The sequence below is a fragment of the Narcine bancroftii genome, chromosome 1, assembly GCF_036971445.1.
Source record: "Narcine bancroftii isolate sNarBan1 chromosome 1, sNarBan1.hap1, whole genome shotgun sequence".
Taxonomy (NCBI): Eukaryota; Metazoa; Chordata; class Chondrichthyes; order Torpediniformes; family Narcinidae; genus Narcine; species Narcine bancroftii.
The window spans coordinates 446511162-446530221 of record NC_091469.1 but is presented as its reverse complement, the minus strand read 5'-3'; the positions used below and the strand labels follow the sequence as shown (position 1 = coordinate 446530221).

Sequence of the window (19060 nt, the reverse complement as noted above, 5' to 3'; positions counted from 1 at the left end):
CACCCACACTAATCCTGTGTTTGGCCTATATCCCTCTAAACCTTGTATTCGTCCATACTTTTCTTAAATATTGCACCTCCTCCAGCAGGCCGTTCATCACCGTCTGTGTAAAAATTTAATTATGTTCTCAGGGAATATAGAACATTTTTTTTGGTAGGAATATAAAGGTCAGGTTAAACATCAAGGGCCTAAGGGCCTGTACTATGCCATTGTGTTCTTTGGCTTGGCTTCGCGGACGAAGATTTATGGAGGGGGTAAAAGTCCACGTCAGCTGCAGGCTCGTTTGTGGCTGACAAGTCCGATGCGGGACAGGCAGACACGGTTGCAGCGGCTGCAGGGGAAAATTGGTTGGTTGGGGTTGGGTGTTGGGTTTTTCCTCCTTTGCCTTTTGTCAGTGAGGTGGGCATTGTGTTCTAGGTTCTAGCAAAGAAGCAGACAGCACAGGACAAGTCTGCAGATGGTCCAAATGCCTCTATTCATTGTCTTTTCATGTGTCTGTTTAAATGCCTCTTACATGTTAAATCTTCAAAGATCCCAACTAAGAATTGCAGTCCTCTGTAAATCTGTGAAAATTTTAATTGTGCTATTCACACTCCTCTGTGAGAGTGAGTTCTTCACTTCTCCATCAATGCTGGCATTGCAGAGTCAACAATACTGCTACTGGAAGACCAACTTCATGGTTATGTCTTGTGTACCCATGTTTCCTGATAAAACCTTATTTGGTATTTATGAAGAGTTTCATACACAACCCTTCTACTGAGCCATTTCTTTACCAAATAATCAGATGATCCACTACTTGGGAGAGTTCTAATTACTCTATTTGTTTTGGTTCAAATTTTGAGTTATGCAACTATAAACAATCTCATGAAAACAGGTTGCTTTAATCTGTAATATTATGTTATTCCTGAAAATAATCTCAACTTCATTACACCAGCCTGGACTTTGGATCTCATTGTGATATTTAACAAACTGTGGGTTTCACAAATTATCCACTTAGATGTCCATTTCAGGTAAACTCTAAAATACCTTTGCAGCCAACTGCTACAAAGTAACACTTGCAGTGTGGGAGGTTAAGCTCTGAAATTTATTGAGGCTGGAAAGACTCCTTTTATACAGTTTTATACAGTTTGTTTGATTGGCCGACATCAGCTGCATGAATAACAATAGTGGCAGGAACATCCTTGCATGTGAATACCCTTCTTCCCCAGCCTGTTATTGATCTGTTAGCTGCTGGGGCTGCTGGTCTTGTACTGCTCCAGCTTTCAAACGCATCGGTTCATTCTGTTAAGGGACGTGTTACAGTGTGTTATGACGCTGTTTACTACCGCGTGCACGCGCGATGTGCCAGCTCAATCTCCGTGGTGATGGGCCGCCACATGACCCACCCTCCCCAGAACCGGTGCGACAGTTCATAATGTCCTTGAATACAGTCCCCAATGTCTTTGGTGTTCTGCTTCTACGTCAAGGTTCTGGCGTCTCTATGGGTTGTGTCAGGTAAGTGTGTGCCGGCTTGAGCCTGTCTGTGGTGAAGACCTTTTCCCGCAGCCTGTCCAGGAAGGTGGTTGTATCCTCTTGTTGACCTCTGGCCAGTGGGATGAAATTCCCAGGGACCATGAGTGGAGTTCCATAGAGGAGCTCGGTGGAGGATGTGCAGAGGTCTTCCTTTGGGGCTGTACGAATCTCCAGCAGTGCCCATGGCAGTTCATTCACCCAGTTTGGGCTCTTGTCTGGTCATAAGGACGGCCTTGAAGTGCGGGTGGAAACACTCAACCAGCCCATTATACTGCAGGTTGTAGCTGAGAGCCCCACAGATTGGCAACATCGGTCCACAGACTGGAGGTAAATTGTGTGCCTCTGTCAGAGGTTATGTGGCATGGTAGCCCGCAGCTTGCTACCCAGGACAAGATGAGTGGCTTGGCGCAGGACCTGGTGGATGTGTTGGCCAGGGGGATTGCTTCAGGCCACCTGGTGAAATGGTCAAACACCGTGAGCAGCTAGTGAAAACTCTGTGAGACTGATAAGGGTCTCACTATGTCCACGTGAATATGGTCAAACCTTCGTCCTGTTGGCTTGAAAGGCTGCGGGGGGGGAGGGGGGTGGCTTGGCATGCCAGTGTACCTTAGCTGTTTGGCTCTTCATGCATGTCTTGGCCCATCCACTGACTTTTTTTCCGCAACCCATGCCATGCGTACTTGCTGGCCACCAATCAGACCATGGTCCTGATTGATGGATGTGCCTGCCCGTGGATGAAGTCAAAAACTCGTCACCTCCATGCCACTGGGATGATAGGTCGAACCTGCCTAGTGGCCACATCACAGAGGGTAGGGTTACTTGTGCCAACTGGGATGTCCTGAAGCTGTAGCCGTGTGACGCAGGTCCTGTAATGAGGTATCTCGTCGTCCTGCTGCTGTGCCTCCGCCAGTGGCTTGTGGTCCGTGAAACCCATTCCCTCTTGGAAGTACCACAAGTCGCAGATGGCTAAGTACAGTGCCAGTAGCTCTCTGTCAAAAGCAGGGGGCCACAGATGTTCGCTGAAGAAAGCTAGTGGATGCCAACTTCCTTCTATCTGCTGCTCCAGAACTCCACCAATCGCCGTTCCTGAGGCATTGACCATGAGAGCTTTGGGTGTGTCTGACCTGGGGTGGGCCAGGAGTGCAGCATTAGCCAAGGTTTCCTTCACTTTCACCAACACTCATGCGGAGTTGTCATCCCAGGTCAAGTCCTTCACCTTGACGGTCGTCAGAGTGAAGAGTGGGCGCATGGTTCGAGCCGCTGCAGGGATGAATCTACGATAATAGTTGACCATCCCCCCAAACTCCGGCAGTCCTTTGGTCACACTGGGCCTTGGGAAGTTGCAAATAGCCTCCACCTTGCTGGGAGGTGGTGTGGCCCCACATTTGGTAATCCTGTGGCCAGGAAGATAATCTTCCTGAACTGGCATTTAGCCAGGTTGATAGTAAGGCTGAACTCACGTAGGGGACTGTAGAGGCTTCGGAGGTGTTGTAGATGTTCCTGCTGGGTTCTGCTCACCTCCAGGATATCGTCTAAGTCAGGGGTGTCAAACTCAAATTCACCAAGGGCCAAAATTAAAAACTTAGACTAAGTCAAGGGCCAAACTAAATATTTATTGAAAATTTTCAACAACATCTGCATGTTTTCTCTTCTTTCAACATATGTAATGTTAAACTTTTTCTTATTAAAATAAATGTTTAACAATAGTTTTGGTTAAACTCTTTCCAGAAGAAGCATTAACAAATGAGAAATAAAATATTCAATAAATAATATTTCTTTATAGCTTTTAAGCTCCTTTTAAATGTTTTTTTTTTCACAAGCCAACAAGTCAAAAAAATAACAAATTGATTCAATGAAAATCCAATCTTTCAACTATGAACAGTCCAAAGTTAACCAAAGAAAATATTAATCCAAGCTTAGCTTGCTACACTCTGATGCATCTGGGTCTAAACCAGATACTTGGCATCTCTTCTTAGATGCAAGTTCATCAAACTCTGGGGTCAGACTCTGAGCTGAGGAAATCTTCAGGACTGAAAGAAGGTGCTCGACAGTAAGACGACTCCTGTGTGGTGTTTTGTTTATCTTCATCAAAGAGAAGAGTTGTTCACAGAGATACGTGCTGCCGAACATTGACAGCATTTGAGCAGCTTGTGCACGGAGTTGGGGCAGTGTGTCGTGAAGGAACTGTGGGAACTGCGCAGCACCGACAGAGTCATACTTTGACTCGAGTGTGTCATTACACTGGAGCTCAATCAGCTCCATTTGGAGGTTGGTTGGAGCACTTGTCATGTCAACTACAAACGGATTGCTGAGTAGTTCAAATCTGCATTTTTGGGCTTCAAAGTCAGCAAATCATCGGGAAAACTCCACACGAAGTACGCTTAGTTTTTCAGCAAACTCTGCACTGGGCAACACGGCAGATGAGATCTGTTCTTTCATAATTTGGCAGCACAGAAAATGAGCCATGTTTCCCTGCAGCATCTGAGTCTCCCACAAGCACAACTTGGTTCTAAAGGCCCTCACTGCACTGTACATGTCTGTAATGACATGCCCTCGTCCCTGCAGCTGCAGGTTTAGCGCATCGAGATGGCTCACGATGTCACACAGGAATGCCAGCTCACATTGACACTTTTTATCCCTGAGCTCTGTTGTGTCTTTGCTTTTGCTCTCCATAAACAGACATATTTCTTCACGCAGCTCAAAGCATCTCTTCAGTAATTTTCCTCGGCTAAGCCATCGCACCTCTGTGTGATAGGGCACGTCTCCGTATTCTGACCCTAACTCCTTCAGAAAGGACTTAAACTGGCGGTGATTTAAACCTTTGGCTCTTATGAAGTTAACTACTCGAGTTACAGTGTTCATAATATGCTCCATTTTCAAGGCTTTGCCACACAAGGCTTCCTCGTGGATTATGCAGTGGTAAACTGTAAGCTCACCTGCATGATTCTCCCGCATCTTCTCCCGAATCCTGCCCACCAGTCCATTTTTCTGACCGCACATCGCGGGTGCATCATCTGTCGTTAGTCCCACAAGTTTATCCCAAGGCAGCATCATTTCATTGAGACATTTGGACACCTCCTCGAAGATTTCTTTTCCTGTGGTTGTGCCATGCATGGATTTTAATCCTAAAAGTTCCTCTGTAACGGAAAGTTTTGTGTCCACTCCACGGATGAATATTGATAGCTGGGCAGTATCTGATGTGTCACTGCTCTCGTCTACAGCAAGTGAGTATGCCATAAAATCTTTCCCCTTCTCCTTCAGTTGTTCTAGATTAGTAGCAAGCTCACAAGCATGCGCAGCCACGGTGTTTCTGCTCAGGTTCACATTTAAAAACGCTTGCTTTTTATCTGGGCAAATGACATCGCGAACTTTGAGCAGGCATTTTTTAACAAACTCTCCCTCCGTAAAGGGCCTGGCTGATTTGGCGATCTCTGCGGCCACAATAAAACTAACCTTTACAGCAGGCTCACTTTGGGATTCTGCTTTGGTGAACATAGTTTGCTGTAAAACCAGACTTCTTTTCATCTCCTCCACCTTCTGGAGCTTTTGCTTCTCGTTCAGAAAGGTCCAGCGGGCCAGCTCTAATACATATTTGATATGATCTTGCGGGCCAAATATAATTATATCACGGGCCAAATTTGGCCCGCGGGCCTGAGTTTGACATGTGTGGTCTAAGTAGACAAAGATGCTGTCCAGGTCTCAACCCACCGCATCCATCAGTCACTGGAAAGTTTGTGCCGCGTTCTTGAGCCCAAATGGCATCATCAGGAACTCAAACAGCCTGAATGGAATGACGATGACCATCTTGGGGATGTCGTCAGGGTGCACCAAGCCCACTTTGGAGAAGATTGTCACTCTGTGCAGGTTTGCCGTAAAGTCCTGGATAACGGGGTAATGGCAGAGTCTCTAGCCCCCCAGATGTTTTAGGCACCATGTGCAGGGGAGAAGCCCATGGACTGTCTGACTGCTGAACAATGCCTTAATCCTCAAACTTGCAGAACTCCTCCTTAGCTAGCTGGAACTTCTCTGGGGTAAGTCATCTCACCCTTGCATGGAGAGGAGGACCCTTGGTGAGGATGTGATGCCTTTTTTTTTCAAACTTTATTTAAAAAACCCAGAAACATAGCATACAATATAAAAATAGTCAAAGAAAATGTTTCATTAATACCCATCCACCCCTCCCACCCTTACAGCCAGCATCCTTAAGGGGAGCAAAAAAATAAAGAAAATATTAATTATATATAAAAAAAAGATTTTTAAATGTTAACAACATTTCAAAGTATATCTAAATGCATATATTTCAAATATGGAGACCATTTACTAACAAAAGAAGAAGAATTATCATATAAAGTATAAGTAAATGTTTCCATAACAACACATATTTACAATTCATTATGCCAATGAGCTATATTAATCTCAGTATCATCTTTCCAGGTACTAGCAACACATTTACGCACTACTGATAATACCAAACGTACAAAACCAATTTGAATTTTATCCAATCCCATTCCTCTTAACGAATATAAATTTCCCAACAAAAAAATCGTTGGATCTAACAGTAGTATAAAATTATATAATTTCTCCAAAACTACTTTACTTCTTTGCCAAAATGATTGAACTTTAATACAATTCCATACAGCATGTAAAAAAGTTCCAATACATGAACCAAATCTAAAACAAGAATCCGAATTATTAAATCCATATTTTTTTAACTTTTCCAGGGTCAAATATAATTGATGTAAAAAATTATAATTAACCATTCTATATTGCACATTGGTCAATTTAATTACATTGTTTTGACACATACTTGCCAAATCTTCTTCAGTAAAAATAAATGCTAAATCGCTCTTCCATTAAAGTTTAGATTTCTCCCAATCTGGCTTATCCATACTATCTTGTAACAAATTATACATTTCTGAAATATAACCCTTTTTCAGTATAGAGGAATAGAGATTCAAATCTCGACAAAGTAGGTAAAATCATCTCTCTACCATAATTATCTTTTATCAAAGCTCTAAGTTGATAATACACAAACAAAGAATTGACAGGTATATCAAATCTTTCTCTCAATTGATTAAAAGAAAGAAATTGCCCCTCTGCAAAACAATCTTGTATTGTCTTTATACCTTTAGAATCCCAAATCTTTAAATGATTGTTAAACATTGAAAAAGGAATAAGCTGATTATTATTCTTTCTTTTTCTTCTTTGGCTTGGCTTCACGGACGAAGATTTATGGAGGGGGTAAATGTCCACGTCAGCTGCAGGCTCGTTTGTGGCTGACAAGTCCGATGCGGGACAGGCAGACACGGTTGCAGCGGTTGCAGGGGAAAATTGGTTGGTTGGGGTTGGGTGTTGGGTTTTTCCTCCTTTGCCTTTTGTCAGTGAGGTGGGCTCTGCGGTCTTCTTCAAAGGAGGTTGCTGCCCGCCAAACTGTGAGGCGCCAAGATGCATGGTTTGAGGCGATATCAGCCCACTGGCGGTGGTCAATGTGGCAGGCACCAAGAGATTTCTTTAGGCAGTCCTTGTACATTTTCTTTGGTGCACCTCTGTCACGGTGGCCAGTGGAGAGCTCGCCATATAACACGATCTTGGGAAGGCGATGGTCCTCCATTCTGGAGACGTGACCCACCCAGCGCAGCTGGATCTTCAGCAGCATGGACTCGATGCTGTCGACCTCTGCCATCTCGAGTACTTCGACGTTAGGGATGAAAGCGCTCTAATGAATGTTGAGGATGGAGCGGAGACAACGCTGGTGGAAGCGTTCTAGGAGCCGTAGGTGATGCCGGTAGAGGACCCATGATTCGGAGCCGAACAGGAGTGTGGGTATGACAACGGCTCTGTATACGCTTATCTTTGTGAGGTTTTTCAGTTGGTTGTTTTTCCAGACTCTTTTGTGTAGTCTTCCAAAGGCGCTATTTGCCTTGGCGAGTATGTTGTCTATCTCATTGTCGATCCTTGCAATAGTGGATTTAAAATACATAATTTATCTTTCGACCCTAACACCGTATTTTTTTAGCCAAATCTTTAATAAATGTTTCAATATCGGCATATCATATTGCTGTAACAAAGTCAAATTCCAACGAAATATAAATTCATGTATTTAAACCCTAGGAATACATGCCATCTCCACTTTAGTCCAGCTAGGAGGCTGATCTAAATCCATCAATCTACTGATAAACTTCAACTGGGCCACTTCATAATAATTTTGAAAATGTGGTAGTTGTAATTCACCCAATGTATACTTCCATGTAAGTCTATGCAACGCCATTCGAGCTAATTTACCTTTCCATAAAAACTCTCTTACTGCTTTATTCAAATCTTGAAAAAAAACCTTAGAAAGTACACAAGATAGTGACTGGAATAAATATTGAATTTGTGGAAAAATATTCATTTTAATACAATTAACCTGACCAATCAAAGTTAATGGAAGATCTTTCCTCTTAATCAAATCTGCTTCAATCCACCTTAATATAGGTACATAATTTAATTGATATAATGATTGATAATTCATATCCATAAACACACCTAAATATTTAATTGTACTTGTCCATCTTAATTTTGTAATTGTTTTAAATTCAGAATAATCTCCCACTCCAACTGGTAAAATTTCACTTTTATTCCAATTAAATTTATATCCCGATAATTCTCCAAATTTCAACAAACACTCTTGCAATTATTTCAATGACCATTCCAGATCCATCAAATATACCAACACGTTATCCGCAAATCAATTAATTTTATGTTCTTCATTCTTAACCCACATCCCTTTAATTTCTTCATTTTGTCTAATAGCCTGAGCCAATGGTTCAATAACCAATGCAAATAAGACTGGTGACAATGGGCAACCCTGTCAAGTTGAATGAGTCAATTTAAATGGTAAAGAATTATGTCCATCCGTCACCACCCTAGCAATCGGGTTTATATATAAAGCCTTAACCCATTCAATAAAAAAAGGGCCAAATTTAAATTTCCCTAACACCTTAAATAAAAAATACCACTCAACCCTATCAAAAGCTTTTTCTGCATCTAATGCAACCACCATAGGATGGTTAGATTGCTTTTGATATGCATTGACCAAAGTAATTAATTGAAATATATTGTCTGATGCATTTCTATTTTTAATAAAACCTGTTTGATCAATATGTACCAATTTTGGCAAATATTTAGCAAGTCTATTAGCTAATACTTTTGCTATAATTTTATAATCCACATTTAATAACGAAATAGGTCTTTACAAAGACACTTTCAATGGATCTCTATCTTTTATTGGAATAACCATTATTAAAGCACTAGAACATGATTCTGGTAGCTTCTGATCTTCAGTAACTTGATTCAACGCCTCTCCAAATTCATTAGATAAATCATCATTAAAAAATTTATAAAATTTCACAGGAAATCCATCGTCCCCTGGGGACTTTCCATTTGGCATTTCCTGAATAGCTTCCTTAATTTCAAAATCCGTAAATGGAGATTTCAATTCCTGAATATCAATTCCATCTAATACCGGTAACTTTAATTTAGATAAGTAAGAATCTATAAAACCATTATCCTGTTACCCCCTCAGAAGTATATAATTTTTAATAAAATTAATAAAATTGGTCATTAATTTCCTGAGGCTTATAAGTTATCATTGAATTATTCTTAACAGCATTAATAGTCTGAGACATCTGTTCAGCTTTCAATTGCCAAACAAGTACCTTATGAGCTCTTTCTCCCAATCGTAATAACGTTGTTTAGATCGATTAATTAAGTGCTCAAACTGATAAGTTTGTAAAATATTATAACGCAACTTCAACCTCTCCAATGCAATTTTTTATCTTCTGTTACCCCTTTCTGAAAGTTGTTCTCTAACTCAGAAATCTTATTTTCTAACTCTAAACTTCCTGCCATATATTGTTTCTTAACTTTCGTAGAATAACTAATGATCTGCCCTCTCAAATAAGCTTTTAAAGCATCCCATATTACAAAATGACTATCCACAGAATTAACATTTTCAGTCAGAAATAAAAAAATCTGCTCTTTTACAAAAGTAACAAACTCTGGTTTTTTCAATAACATGGCATTAAACTTCCATCTAAACGACAGACGCACTACCTCCGAACTTTCACAAGAAAAAAGTAATAATGAATGATCTGATATAACTCTACTTTTATATTCAGCTTGCAATACTCTACCTTGTAAATGCGCTGATACCAAAAATAAATCAATTCTAGAAAACAAATCATGTCTTGAAGAATAAAAAGAAAAATCCTTCTCTGTAGGGTTAACTTTTCTCCAAATATCCACCAAATTTAAATCTTTCATTAACGCATTAATTTGTGTTGCCATCTTTGATTTCTTTATACTTTTTGGATTTCTATCCAACAAAGGGTCAAGAACACAATTAAAATCACCACCAATTAAAACATTTTCATTAGTTTGAGTTAACAATAAAAAAGCTTCTGAAATAAACCACTCATCATCTATATTAGGGGCATAAAGATTCAACAAAGTCCACAATTCAGCAAAAATTTTACAATTCACTCTTAAAACTCTCCCAGCATACCCCTCTAAAGATTCCAATTCAAAAGGTAAATTTTTATGAATCAAAATCGCTACTCCCTTGCCTTAGAATTAAAAGAAGAAGAGAAAACATGACCAACCCAATCCCTTTTCAATTTCAAATGTTCTTGCTCAGTCAAATGTGTTTCTTGTAAAAAAGCAATATCAATTTTCATTTTTTTATATAGGCCAATATTCTCTTTCTCTTGATTGGATTATTTAACCCCTGCACATTAAAAGTTACAAAGTTCAACTGTGACATTTTTTTAACTACTAATATAATTATACACTATAAAATAATGCTCCCCTCTACAATTCTTCCAAAAAAGAAAAACTCCCTCAAAAAATAAATAAAAATAAAGTAAAAATAACCAAAACAACAACAAAAAAAAAACACCCAAAGGTAGTAATACCCTAAAAAACTGGGTGTGGTAAACCCACTAGTGGTAGATGACTGTCAAAGTTTTCAATGTCATCCACCCCCCCACCCCTCCCCCCCAGCCAGATATATATTGATTATTTAATCAAACACAATCAAATATAGTCCATATATTCAACCCAATGATTCCAAGCCCAATGATTGCTCCGGATCTTCAACATCAAGAAGACTCTGTGTCATCTCTTCTTTCCTTCCATTCTTTCCATACTTTCCATTCTTTCCATTCCCATGTCCATTTCCATTTCCATTCACTCTCCTCTTAGGAGATAATGGAGGAGAAGATCCATTTCTTTGCAATTCCGGCAGAGTTGGCAAAAACCAAGGCATCGTGATTATTCTCAAAAGATTGAGATTGAAAATTTCCTTAGAAAACTTCAAAATTGCAGGATAACGAAAAGCAAACTTGTAACCTTTTCGCCACAAAACATCTTTAGCCGTATTAAATTCTCGTCATCTTCTAATAACCTCTTGACTCAAATCAGCATAAAAGAACACCCTATTACGTTGAACTATTAATGGAGATTGATTCTGTCTTGCATTCTGTACTGCCATACAGTATATTTCAGATAATTTCACGATCTTGATATTTTAAACAACGAATCAAAACTGCTCTCAGTGCTTGTCCTGGAAGTGGTCTTCTTCTCAAAGTTCTATGAGCCCTATCCAATTCTAAACATTCAGGGAAAAACTCTTTACCCAGCACTTCTGGGATCCAATGCTTAAAAAGTTTTATAGGGTCAGCATCTTCCATATCCTCTAAAAGGCCAACTATTTTCACATTTATCCTCCGACTTTGATTTTCCAACGAATCAATCTTTTTAATTAAATCTCTTTTCTGCATCCCCCAATCTACAAACGAGCCTTCCACTTTTTCCATTTTTTCTCTATTATGTTCTACCTGAGTTTGACACTCAGAAAAAGCTGTTTCAATTTTCTTAAAATTATCTTGCACAGTGTCTACTGATTTTATACATTTATTAATATCACTTTTAACTACAGTCATTTCTTTTTTCACAGTTGACATTTCATCACACAAAGTATTCATTTTTATTTTCATCTCCATAAATCCTTGAGTTATTTGAGTTGATATTTATTATTGACATATTATGCATTTGCTGTATTTGACCAGGAATCCCTTCCAAAACAATGAACACTGAATCCAGTCCAGATTCCACTTCCACTTTTTGAGAATCACCCTCTTTAACAGCAAGCTCCTCCTCCTGGACGTATTCCAATAAGGTAAGTTCCTCTTCTTCCTCAGTCAGCTCAGTTCCTTTAACTGAATGGCTGTGGGTCTGGACACCCAATGCCGCCACCCCAACCTCTTCAGGACGCCGGCGCTCAGGCTCCCCCACAATGCTAATTTTGTCCAGCAGCTCCCGGGACTGCGATGCCACATGCAGGCCAGGCGAAGCCGTCAGATGTGCAGAGGCGTCTTCCGCGGGCTTGTAGGTCCCCTTATCAGCCATGCCGCCCATGCGCACGACATCACGTGGATGCGGGTTGGTAACGGCCAAACTCATCAATGTGCCGGCGCCATCTTGCGGATGCAGGATCGGCGCCAGAGTCAAAGTCGAATGGGCTGGAGTCCTCTGAGGCTTGGAGACTCCCAGCAACGACTCCGTGGATTCAGCAATGCAGGTAGGCCTCAATTCTTCCGCACTTTTATATGGTAGTTTTTTCTGAAGCTGAGGTTTGAGCTTTTTCACATTAGATGCCATCAAAAAGCATTGATATTTAAATAACTGTAAACCTTATTTTTAATCACTTTTATACTAATAAAAAAAGGGTATTTATTGATCCAGCTGGGAGAGGTGGAACACACGTCTTCCTTCTACGCCATCTTGCCACGCCCCCGAGGCTGTGATGCCTGATGCACCTCCATCATGAAATGAGGGGAAAGGATTGCCGGGAACTTGGCCAGCACCTTGGAGAGCTCATTGTCCGAGCTATGGATTGAGTCCAGGAGCAGTGCCGGGAGCCCAGCACCCCTCAGTGCGAAGGTTTCAAATATCTCCACGTGCACAAGTCTCTTGCCCTTGAGGTCTACTAGGAGGCTGTGAGCCCACAGGAAGTCCGCTCCGAGGAGTGGCTGTTCCACTGCGGCCAACGTGAACTCCCACAAGAAGTGACTGCCTCCGAACTGCAGCTTGGACCTACGTGTGCCATAGGTCTGTATGCTGCTGTTGTTGGGAACCTTCAGTATGTGGCTCGCTTGCCTGCATCCAGTGTCCAAACTTGTCGGGAGCATCACGCTGACCTCCACTCCTACATCCACCAGGAATCGTTTATTGGAAAGGCGATCCCATACGTACAGGAGGTTCTCTTGATGACCAGCTGCTGTGGCCATCAACAATGGCTGGCCTTGTCATTTCCATGGAAATGTTTGTTACTTTTGTAAAAGGCATTGGCAGGCCTTGGAGCCCCATCTTTGGTGGTAGAAGCACCATCTCTCCTTGGACTTGTCCCTGCTGCTCCTTTCCAGGGCTTGCCTTGGTCTGGTTGTGAGACTTTGTGACGAGCCCTACGGCAGTCGAGCACTTTTGTTTCTGCTTCCACAGAATATCAGCCCCTGCTGCCACTTTCCGGGGGTCGCTGAAATCCATGTCAGCGAGGAGCAGTTGGATGTCCTCGGTCAGCTGCTCCAAGAACGCCTGCTCAAACATAATGCAGGGCTCGTAGTCTCTCAGGAGGGCCAGCACCTCATTCATGAGCGCTGATGGGGATCTGTCCCCTATTCCATCCAGGTGGAGCAGCTATGTTCCTCTCTCTCGCCACATGAGCCTGAAGTCTCAGTTAATAGCTCTTTGAAGGCAGTGTAAGTGCCTTCCGATGGTGGCCTGTGGATGAAGTTGGCCACTCTGTCTGCAGTGTCTGGATCCACTACGTTGTGGTACCATGTAGACTCAGATGTGATGCCCCGAATCTGGAACTGAGCCTGAGCTTGGTTGAACCATATGCCCGATCGAACTGTCCAGAAGGTCGGGAGCTTGAGGCCGACTGCACTGATCGCTGCTTTGCTATCCATCGCTGGGTTTAGATGCTGTCTAAACCATCGGGGTCACCAATTATAGCTGTCTGCTACAAAGAAAGACACACACTCGCAGTGTGGGAGGTTAAGCTCTGAGATTTATTGAGGCTGGAAAGGCTCCTTTTATACAGTTGGATTTCCCGCAATTTGTTTAATTGGTCGACATCAGTCGCGTGAATAACAATAGCAGGCAGGAACATTCTTGCCTGTGAATACTCTTCTTCCCCAGCCTGTTATTGATCTGTTAGCTGGGCAGCTTGGCCAGCGCCATTTTAGGGCTGATGGTCTTGTACTGCTCCAGCTTTCAACCGCATCGGTTCACTGAGTTAAGGGACATGTTACAATGCGTTATGCTGCTGTTTTCTGCTGCGCACTCCACGCAATATGCCAGCTCAATCTCTGCGGTGGTGGGCCGCCACACCTTAACAGTTTCGATCAATACCCAACAAATTTGTAGAGAACATTTGTGATTGTTTCTGTGCCAGGATGACAAAAGAAGCCTGCTCAACCTTAGATGTTTGAACATTTGTTATTCAGAACACCAGTTTATTGAGTGCAGGTTGTGGCTGTCAATGGGTCAACACCTTTTTGTAGGTTTAGGCAAATGAAAGTCATTTCTTTTATGTAATTAAACATAACATGCACACAACATGGCATTAACCTTTTTATTAAGGTGCCTACCTGTTTTCTTTTTTTAAAAACTTTATTTAAGATTTTATAACATGAATAACATATAGGATTACATTAAAAAAAAATTAAGAATAAAATAATAAAATTACAATACAATATCAGTAATCTAAATAAACTATACCCTCCCCAATAATTATTACACATTAATAACCCAACTCAAATTAGTCCAACCCCCCTTTCCCCCAAATAAAGAGTGAAGAATTAATGAAGTTAATAATATATGTGAGAAAAAAACCCACTTACAAAAAAAAACAAAATCATAACCGATTAAAATACTAACAAAAAGAAAAGTAATTAATACTAAGATATCAGACTTAAAAAACATATTTAAATCAAACTTAAATGCATATATTTAACAAACGGAGTTAAGATGAAACATATATTTAACTCAAACTTAATATAAAAAATTAGTAAAGTTAGTAACATTATCTATCAAAAATTCTTAAACAATAATCAATTCTTAAAAAAAAATTGTTGCATGAAAAAAAAATGAAAAAAAAACTTTCTCTATAGAGATAAACCTTCACCAAATATCAACTAACTTTACATTTAACATCATATTAGTCACATAAACCACCATCTTAAAACAAAATTCAAACCTCATTAAGCATTGTACAATTCAATTTTAGTACTCTTCCACCATTTTTCCCTTTTACTCTTGAATAGTTATCCAATAAAAGCTCCAATACCACATTTAAATATACCCAATCATTACGTTAAAATTCAGATATCCAAATAATAAAAACACATCTACAACGAAATCTATATCTTCAACAAATGGAGCATAAACCACAATTCAAGCCTCATTAAGAATTGTACAATTCAATTTATAACTTGCACCATTATTCCCTTCGTTCTATAACTAAAATAGCAAAATAATATACACCAGAATTACCACTCCTTTCACCTTAAAGTTAAAGAAAAAATATAAAAAAAAACTTATCCATCCCATTCACATTTAAATTTCAAATATTCCTTATCTATTGAATAAACTTTACAAAAAAAACCACATCAATTTTTAGTTTTTTAAACAATCAAATACTTTCTTATGCTTTTTTTTATATTTAAACAAAAAAAAACTCCTTCACTCTTTAATCTAATAATACAAAAAAAAGGAAAAAAAAAGGGTAGGAGGTTAAAAATAGCCCCTCCCATCTAAACCGCGCAATGCGGTAACTCCCAAAAAAAAATGGGTGTGAGATAACTCACACGTAGCAGATGACTTTCAGGAAGTAGTGCCTATCCAGTTCTCTCCCCCAACTCTCACTTCATCTTAAACTAACATCATCATTATTTAATATCTCTTTTTTTTTAAAAAAACATTAGAAAAAAAAGGACAACTCTTCTTTTAATCAGCTCCAACTGCCGAGTCACCATTACAACCATTCCTTCTTGGAGCATGGCTCTTTTCTTCCATCTCTTGTCTCCTTAGAGATCGCGGCAGACTATGTCTCTGTTGAAACTGAGTAATTGGCAGCTCTTGAGCAAATGCTATAGCTTCCTTTGGAGAATCAAAGAACTTTGGTTGGCAACCATCTTGAAAAACCTTCAAAACAGCTGGATATCTAAAGGTTGCCTTGTAACCTTTCTTCCACAACAACTCTTTAGCAGGATTGAATTCCCGTCGTTGGAACATAACTTCTTGACTCAAATCCGCATAGAAGAAAACTCGATTATTTTGAATCATCAAGGGTGATTTTCTCTGTTGTGCATTTCTAATAGCCACTCGTAAAATTATTTCTCTGTCGTAATAATTCAAGCAACGAACCAAAACAGGTCTTGGACTTTGACCTGAAATAGGTCTTCTACGCAAGACTCTGTGAGCACGTTCCAGTATTATACCTTCCAGGAAATGTTCTTGACCCAGCACCTGCGGAATCCATTCAGTAAAAAATTTTCTTGGGTCTGGTCCCTCCATACCTTCCGGCAAACCAATAATCTTTATATTGTTCCGTCTGGATTGGTTTTCCAAATAATCAATCTTTTTCACCAAATTTTTATTTTGAGTTTGTAAGTCTTCGACCATTTTGGTCACATCAAAAACCTGATCCCGTATTTCATCTATATCTTCTTCACACGAATTAAATTTATCTTTCACTTCAAGCTTAAAAGCTCCAAACTCAGCCATCTGTTGAGAATGTATTTTCACCAAAGTATTAAACCTAGTACCAAGTTCAGTCATAATCTTGGATAATCCCTGCATTGTATAAGATAATTTAGATTCAAGATTCACAAAAATCTTTTCAATTGGAAGAGATTTTGGCTCAACAGATTCCTGCTTCTTCTCCAAAGGGTCTTCTGTTCCTTCCTTCATTCTGGTTGCCTTCCTTGTAGTATGACTGTGTGTGGAAACCCCAGCCACAGCCTCTCCAGCAATGACTGGAGGACACTGGCCGAGGTTTTCCCCAGTCCATAATGTATTAAATTCTCCCAGTACATCAAGTTTATAGGTTCTTGTATCTCAAGAGATGCAGTTTGCAGCACCACCTCTACAGTTGACAAATGCCTTTGAGTAACTCTTTGTTCTAAAGGCTGTTTGGCGCCCTCTTTAGGGGGCTCTACTGATGTAACATAGAGCTCTACATCCGAATACTGTACCTCTCTCCTGGGATCCATTTCACGCTGAGTCCCGGTGTCTTTCCTGTAGGTAGGCTCCAAGACTTGAACTTTTGAAAAATGTAGTTTTTTGATGATCTGTGGTCATTTTTTTTTTGCTCTTTTCCACCAATTGTACCATCATAAGTTAAATTAACAGCACTGAAATTATCTAAACTTTTAAAGAATTTTAACGGGCATTTCTAGACAAAACAATAAGATAGAGTCAGGAGAGGACTGGAAGGCACATCTGATCCTTACGCCATCTTGCCACGCCCCGCCTACCTGTTTTCTGATCTTACCTTGTCAAGGGGCTCAGGCCTTAAATGTTGAATACCCTTTACTTCCAATGGATGCTGCATGCCCTGTTGAGTTTGTCCAACACTTTTGTGTATAGTATTGAGCGAGTACTTTTGGTTTGGAAGATTAATTGGCTACTTCAAGTTGCCCCAGAATTGATGGGTTTAAGAATTTCTGTAAGAGGGAATTAAAGGGTTATAGGTGAAAGATAGATAAGGATGAGATTGTTTTGGAGTGGATTACTGCTCTAGGGAAGGGCCTGCACTGCTCTCTAATGTTCTATGTTAATGGGGATGTGAGAGAAATAATACTGTATTTGCTGGTGGTGTGCTGAAGGGACATTTCTGTACTTTATAGCTCTGTAATAGAACCCAAGTTGAAAACTGATAGACAGGACACCTTTTAATACATCCAAGTTTGCTCTCTAGTTAAATAATATGAGAAATGAACTACAGTAAGTCAGCTGGCCCAGTGAGGAAAGAACAAGATCCCACAACGGTACACATATTTCCCACTCCTCCACTCTCCACCTTCCAAAGGGTCCACTTCCTCAGTGATTCACTTGACCACTCTTCCCTCCCCACCAATCGTCCCCTTGAAACCTACCCCTGTGACCACAGGAGATGCTCTGCTTGTGCCCACACCTCCTTCCTCACCCCATTCAATCCTTTCAACTGAAGATTCCCTTCACTTATGAATAAACAGGAGTCACCTACTGCATCCAGTGCTCCTGTTGTGGTCTCTTCTACATCGGAGAGACTGGACGCAGATTGGGAGATCATTTTGTTGAATATCTCGGCTTTGTCCGCTGCACTGCCAGACTGAGATCACCCACAAACTGGAGGAACACCTTACCTTCTGTCTGGGCACCCTCCAAATGGACGGTATTGACATTGACTTCTCCGGTTTCCTTTAAACACCTCCCCCCCACCTTCTTCTTCCCCCTGTGGTCTTTCCCTCAGCGCACTCGCTCTCTCTCTCTTTCTTGCTCTTTTCCCCTTTCTGTCTCCTTTCACAGAGTCAAAATCAATTTTCATCTCTCCTCCTATCATATCTGGACTCCTTCCCTGGCCAGTCCAGTCTCTTTATGCTTACATCCTGTCCTTTGCTTATACATTGAAGAAATGCTCAGGCCCAAAATGTCGGTAACATATTTTTACCTTCTATGGATTTTGCGAGACATGCTGAGTTCCTCTAGGATTTCTGTGCTTTTACTACAATCACAGCATCTGCAGACTTTCGTGTTTCACTCAACCCAGATATTCCAGTGTTAGCTACTTCAACTTTGTTGTCCAACTGTTGCCTCCGAAAGTCAATCCTAGCTGCCCATTTTTTTTGTTGGCTACTCTCTAAAGTTTCGAGCGGGACTGCAAATTTGTGAGATTTGCTAACTTTGTTTTCACACAATGAAACACGGTGTCATTGCCATTGTATCCAGAAGAGGGCAGCTACTCATAGAACTAACAGCACAGGGTCGGTTGGCCCAGCCATAGGGAAACCGAGTGAGCTGGCACCAATAGGGTCTCTGCAAAGACAAGGCAGTGATCTTACAAAGGATGCAGTTTCACATCACTTTGCACCCAGTTCCACGCACAGCCCTGTGACCTTTGCTCTGCTTCAAAGACATTGATTCTGACACATCTGGAATGGGCTTTTCTGATACCTTCTCAGAGGCATCTGATGTCTGTTTCGCAACAGTTTTCTGCTTGCAGTTAGAAACAATAACCGGATTGGAGCTCCATGCATATCAACCAAAAATCTTTTTAAAATCACAATTAAATCAGGCAGTTCTTTCAAATAAGTCGTTGCCTCAAACTTTCTCTGAACATGAGCGAAGGACACAAGGAAACAAATACTGGCTAGAGAATGCTGGCTTAACTTAGAGAGTTTTAAGCCTCTCCTTCCCATACACTGGAGACAGCAAAACCTGAAAGCATAATTAATTTATTTTT

At 40.7% G+C, this 19060-nt stretch overlaps 2 protein-coding genes across 14 annotated transcripts in view; one reads left to right on the top strand and one right to left on the bottom strand.

Moving 5' to 3' along the window:
* The window catches only part of jcada (junctional cadherin 5 associated a), a 206910-nt gene that overhangs the window by 170185 nt on the left and 17665 nt on the right, over positions 1–19060 (top strand). The window lies entirely within an intron of this gene.
* LOC138754227 (general transcription factor II-I repeat domain-containing protein 2A-like) lies at positions 3865–5288 on the bottom strand. The gene has a single exon (XM_069918159.1). It carries the CDS (start codon positions 5035–5037, stop codon positions 3865–3867), a length of 1173 nt encoding a protein of 390 aa, XP_069774260.1. The 5' UTR covers positions 5038–5288.